Raw genomic sequence first — 5,226 nt, 5'->3', positions numbered from 1 at the left:
AGAGAGAGAGAGAGAGAGAGAGAGAGAGAGAGAGAGAGAGAGAGAGAGAGAGAGAGAGAGAAGAAAAGTTCAGTGGCCGCCAAGTTAACCAAACCAGAGACAGAGACAAACCCCAAATATCTTCTGCCTGATTATCTGCATTCCTGCTGAGGGAACTCAGCCTCAGCAGCATATCACAGATGTGCAACGACAAACAAATAATGTTTAGAAACTGCAGCAGGAACGTAAAGAACAAGATCATGGATAAACGTGGATTTATATATTCCAGCTGTTTCTGCTGAGGAGTTCCTGAGTCTATTTTCAAACTCTGGTTTTTAGATCGCCAATTTGTRTTCTGTATCGAACTGTTCAAAACTAACATTTTAATGAAAACCTTGCCACCAGATTCCAGTTGTGTGACATAAACACAGAGCTCTTCAGACGTGGATCAGAACTGCAGTTTAATAACKGAACAGTCTGTCTGAGCAACACTCGAGATGTTTGCTTTCATACGGCTGAGTATCCCAACATAAGCATGGCCAGAGGCTAACGGGACAGAGAGGAGGAAGAGGGAGGACCAATGGGAAGGCAAGGTCAGCAGAACAAAAAACAGATGCAAGCAGATGTGGAGTAAAAAGAAAAAAAAAAATAACATCTGGTAGAAAACGCAAAGCCAATGCCCCACACACGCTCACTTTAACCTCAGATTCCTTTCTTTTGTCTTTTATATTTTTGGACGGCAGCAAAACAGGAAGCATCGTTTACAGTTTGTAGGGCAGTGTTAAAAGCTAACACCTGAGACCACCTGCCACTCAAAACAAGCAGGAAACTTGAGGACACCCTCAGTGACCTGGACTGAACTTGCTATTTCAAAACTACGCAGGCGGACACATCCATCTGAAAGGTAGAGGCCACATTAATTGTTTTTAATGGTCTGAGTTTATGTCCTGATGCATCTCAGTAATCCAGGTAGAAAAAATCAAAAAGAAAAAATAAGTAGGTCCTCTGGATGGGTTCTTCTTTAGTGAAACCTTCTTCTTTAGTGAAATAGGCCAATCAAGCCTATTGTTGGGCGATGGTCCTCTTCTGCATGTGACTAACCTGTTTGTCCATGTGGAGGCAGTGCTTATGAGTTCACCTGAAACTCATCAGACTGAAGAAGTCTCTTGGAGGAGAGACGAAACGTTTCACTAAAGAAGAACCCGTCCAGAGGACCTACTTTTTTTTGGTTTAAGTTTATGTTTTATTCTATATTTCCACTCTCTTTGATCATTTTGTAACGTGCTACTGACCTCTTGGTCTGCTCACACTTGGAAAAGCCATCTTATCTGATTAAATTAAAGTGATTGTTTCAGCAAATGTGCAGCTGACAATAAAACATGGTGAGAGCAGGGGAGAGCGTCTGAAGGATGTGTAAACAATGTAAAGTGTAGCACAGCTGCTAACTGGTGTGAAWAAAAGGTGTAGCAAAAGGAGCAAAACATTTGTCACCTTCAAGATCCCTGTGTGTAGGAGGCTGGATTTCAGCTTTATTCAGATAACAGGTTAACACGTTAGATATAGTGTAAAGAATGTAAAATGAAAATCTTTGATAAAATGATTGAGTCCTGGTCCGTTCTCCATGGCAAAGATTTTTAAAAACCTGTGATTTTCATGTCACTTGTGAACCATCAGAGTTTCTTTGAGCCAGCAGCCGTAGGACTCACCAGTTTGTAATCCTTGTGCAGCTTGTTGTACTGAAACATGTTGCAGAGGACGGTTGAGGCCGCTCTGGCAGCTTTCAGACTCCCTGAGCTGAACCAGGAGACATTATAGATCATTAGAAACAAGTAAGAGAACTAACAAGGAGGAAATACCAGAGCTCAAACAGAAGGGAGAAGATCACTGTAAATGACCTCCTAAATTAAAAAAAAAAAAACATTTTTGTGTGTTCAGTGACCGAGYGGAGAGCTATAAAAATAAACAGAAAAAAAGGAGCTAAGAAATAACAGCTTTGTTAAAACTGGAACACTAAAGACAATAAAATAATTACAAACAACTCAAAAATTAATGCTTTGGTGCCTTTTGTTTAAACATCAATCATCTTCTCTGGACCTCCTGCAGTCAGCACTACCTGTTATCGTGGGACATCTTGATGCCCACCAGCTTTGGAATACCGTTGAAGTAGGCAATGTCTCGGGCTGCCAGGGAGCTGCAGGTGACCAGGTGATTGAGGGCCCCGCAGATGTTGACTACCACCTCACTGGACGGGGTCTTCTGAAGACCATCACTGGGCAGCATGGACACCAGAACGTTCACCATGCTTTTAGCTGCCAGGAAAAAGGAACGGCAGATAAATGATTCAGATGCACAACAGTTAAGAGGGGCTTTCATTTTCCGGTGAAGGACCTGTCGTACCCATGTGATCTTTGTTTGTGGCGTGCCGGGCCAGGTTCCTCAGCAGGCCGGTCAGAGGCCTCAGCTGCATCTCACTGCTGGTATCCAAAAGATCCAGCAGGATGGGCAGCATCCTCTCCTGCTCCATCACCACAACACTCAACACTGAGGACCACTGSCACAAGAAAACAGAGATTATGTTGGGTGAAGAATATACTATGTAGGCACTTTAAATGAAAAAACAATAAAAAAAATCTAATTTAAATAAGATGTAATTGAGAGTATTAAAAATCTGGAGCAGATTCATTTTCYTGACGTGTGAGCTTACCCGGGCTTCTCCCACCGTGATATTCTGCAGCGCTCCCAGAGCAGCTTCGCGCGTGGTTAAACTGTTGCTGCTGCTCTGCAGAACCAGCTTGTACAGCGACACCACCTTAGGGTGCCACAGCCACTCGGACCCTTTAGGTTGGGCGAGCGTGTGCAGATTCTGGTAACGCTGCTGCTGAAAAGGGGGGAAACAGACGRGGTCACGTACGCACACAACCAAACATCCAACGTCTCCCCGCAGGTCTATCGCCTGTCGTCACCTCGTTGTTTTTCTTGCTGTGCAGCGTAAAGCAGCCGATGGTGTTGCTGTCTTTGGAGGCGGAGGCTCTGGATGGGCCCTCCAGGTGGAGGCGGACTGAGGGGGGAAGCTCCGCGTACAGCTGGTACGACAGATTCCTCATGACACACATGGAGTTCTCCAAACCCTTAACAACAACAAAAAATAAATAAAAACAAACCAAAAGGATGTTAAAACAATAATAAATCATTGGTAATATTTTGACCAACATATAATGTAGTCTTTAACCTGCAGAACTGTTAATCTGGAAACACGTTAAGCGGGGCAAATGGAGATGTGTTCAGTTCTGCAGGTAAAGTTCAAAACTGTTTGTCAACCAGAGAAGCTAGCAGCTCAAATATTAATGATGCAACACAATAAAAACCAGTGTTAAACTTTTCAGAGACAATTTAACTCCCCCTAGTGTTATTTTGACACTTTCTGAGTAAACTGACTTCCAGTGTTGGCGCTAGTTCACAGTGACGATTTCATCAGTGTTGTCTCAACACTGGACAGTGTTAAAGAAGCCCCGCCCACTGTTAAGTCTTATATAACACTTAACAGTGTTGTTATATGACACCACGCAGTACTGAAAAAAGCATTCTGAGAAAGCCCCGCCCTCTTCCACCTCATGCMAGACAGACCAGTATTTTCTCAGCAAGGGATGCTGGGTAATCTTTTAGAAATGATGTTTTTGCACATTTATGACTATTAAAGAAGTTCAWGAGTGTWAAAWWTAGTTGTTCTAGTTGTTTTGTTCAGGTTTATCAGTTGATSAAGTTTAAGTTTGTGTTATTGGCCATTACACRTATCCAGAAATGACTGTGTAATGTTAATGCAACACTAAAATGAATTTATCTTAACTCTAAAGTGTTAAACTTACTTTCAAATTTGCTGTGTAATGACACTTCATAGTGTCTGTTTTACACCCCTCTACACAGCAAGAGTAAATAATCAACACAGTAGTGTCAAATTAACACTCATAGGAGGTATATGAACCTCCAGTGTTAACCATCAATAAGTCAACGCAGTGTTGAAAAGCAYGAGGATCAGAACTGATTTGTCACCATCTTATTAATTCTGCTTAGAATCATAATTACTCTCATTAGAGTTATTTGACTTGAAGTGTTAAGTTTTATTAACACTGAACAGTGTTAATCAGTGTTAATGTTGACACTAATTCAGATATGGACCAAACAGACTCGGACACAGTGTTACTTTTAACTCTTTAAGTGTTTATCTAACACTGCAAAATTTACTGTGAGAAGTCAAACAAAGATTCAGGAATTGAAATGCTGAGGAAAGTTAATTTAGTGGATGTTGATACTTAATACATGATAGTTCAGGCAAATGGAAATCTTTTAGAAATCCATGTATACTGTCGTGTTTAATGTCTTAACACTGGTACGTGATGTTCAGTGGATGTGGCTCAGGTTAACGCTAGGAATTTATTAAAACAAACCTTTCACAACCTTTCAGTCTCTGCCTAAACCTTTGGTCATAACTAGAGGAAATGATTAGTAGGAGCAACAGGTAATCTACCAACTAATGAAATAACTGGGCAGGGGAAAGATTTGAGAATAAAACTACTGGATGAATATTTTCTTTAATGTTTGCTGGGCTTGTTTTTTTTTAAACTCTTTAAAAAAACTCTGTAAAGATAAGGGGAGGAGCATAGATTTTGTTTATTCGTCTTATAATCCACATTTTTAAATGCAAATGTTAAACAGGGAACTCGTGTCTCCCTCTCTCTGTGGTATTTTGTCCAAAGCAGGCATAAAGTGGGTCAATGAGTGAAAAAAAGGACACAATAGACGTCTCCTTCTCCTATACTGATGGCAACAAGGAGATTCATTGTAGTGTGAAACTGAACCGGCAGCTCTCGTCAGTCACTTTCTAAACCTGATATTAAAAACATTTTAGCTTGGCCTTCACTCCTTTTCTCCAATTCATTTGGAAACACTGTTTGTCTGAGTGATAAAAGGGAAACGATCACATTCCTGTTGTCACCAGATTTTTCAGTTGCAGGGTTTGTTTTGTCGCTGCAGGTGTTTTTTCAGAGAAGAAGGATTATTTGAACTGGAAATTCTCACAAAACAAACAAAGCAAAAACAGCACCAAAATAAAATGTGACACAAGTGAGTTTTATCATGGTGAAGCAGACAGATGCAGAGCTGACTTAAAACTTTCCTTCTTTTGATAATTCTTATAATTAGGGTTGGCTACAGTTTTCCTGAAACAACCTTTTTGTTTCATTTATTCAATTA

At 40.8% G+C, this 5,226-nt stretch overlaps 1 protein-coding gene across 2 annotated transcripts in view; it reads right to left on the bottom strand.

The window, feature by feature from the left end:
- The window catches only part of pkp3b (plakophilin 3b), a 16,418-nt gene that overhangs the window by 1,034 nt on the left and 10,158 nt on the right, over positions 1-5,226 (bottom strand). The window contains exons 7-11 of one of the 2 annotated variants that reach the window (XM_014007238.1): positions 2,943-3,107; positions 2,684-2,857; positions 2,377-2,530; positions 2,093-2,288; positions 1,686-1,773 (exon numbers count right to left, since the gene is read on the bottom strand). In XM_014007238.1, coding sequence (XP_013862692.1) covers positions 1,686-1,773; positions 2,093-2,288; positions 2,377-2,530; positions 2,684-2,857; positions 2,943-3,107 — 777 coding nt within the window. The remainder of the gene's footprint in view (positions 1-1,685; positions 1,774-2,092; positions 2,289-2,376; positions 2,531-2,683; positions 2,858-2,942; positions 3,108-5,226) is intronic. The other variant, XM_014007239.1, reaches the window with a different exon arrangement.

This window comes from Austrofundulus limnaeus, unplaced genomic scaffold, assembly GCF_001266775.1.
Source record: "Austrofundulus limnaeus strain Quisiro unplaced genomic scaffold, Austrofundulus_limnaeus-1.0 Scaffold40, whole genome shotgun sequence".
Classification (NCBI taxonomy): Eukaryota; Metazoa; Chordata; class Actinopteri; order Cyprinodontiformes; family Rivulidae; genus Austrofundulus; species Austrofundulus limnaeus.
This window is presented reverse-complemented; position numbering and strand designations above follow the sequence as displayed.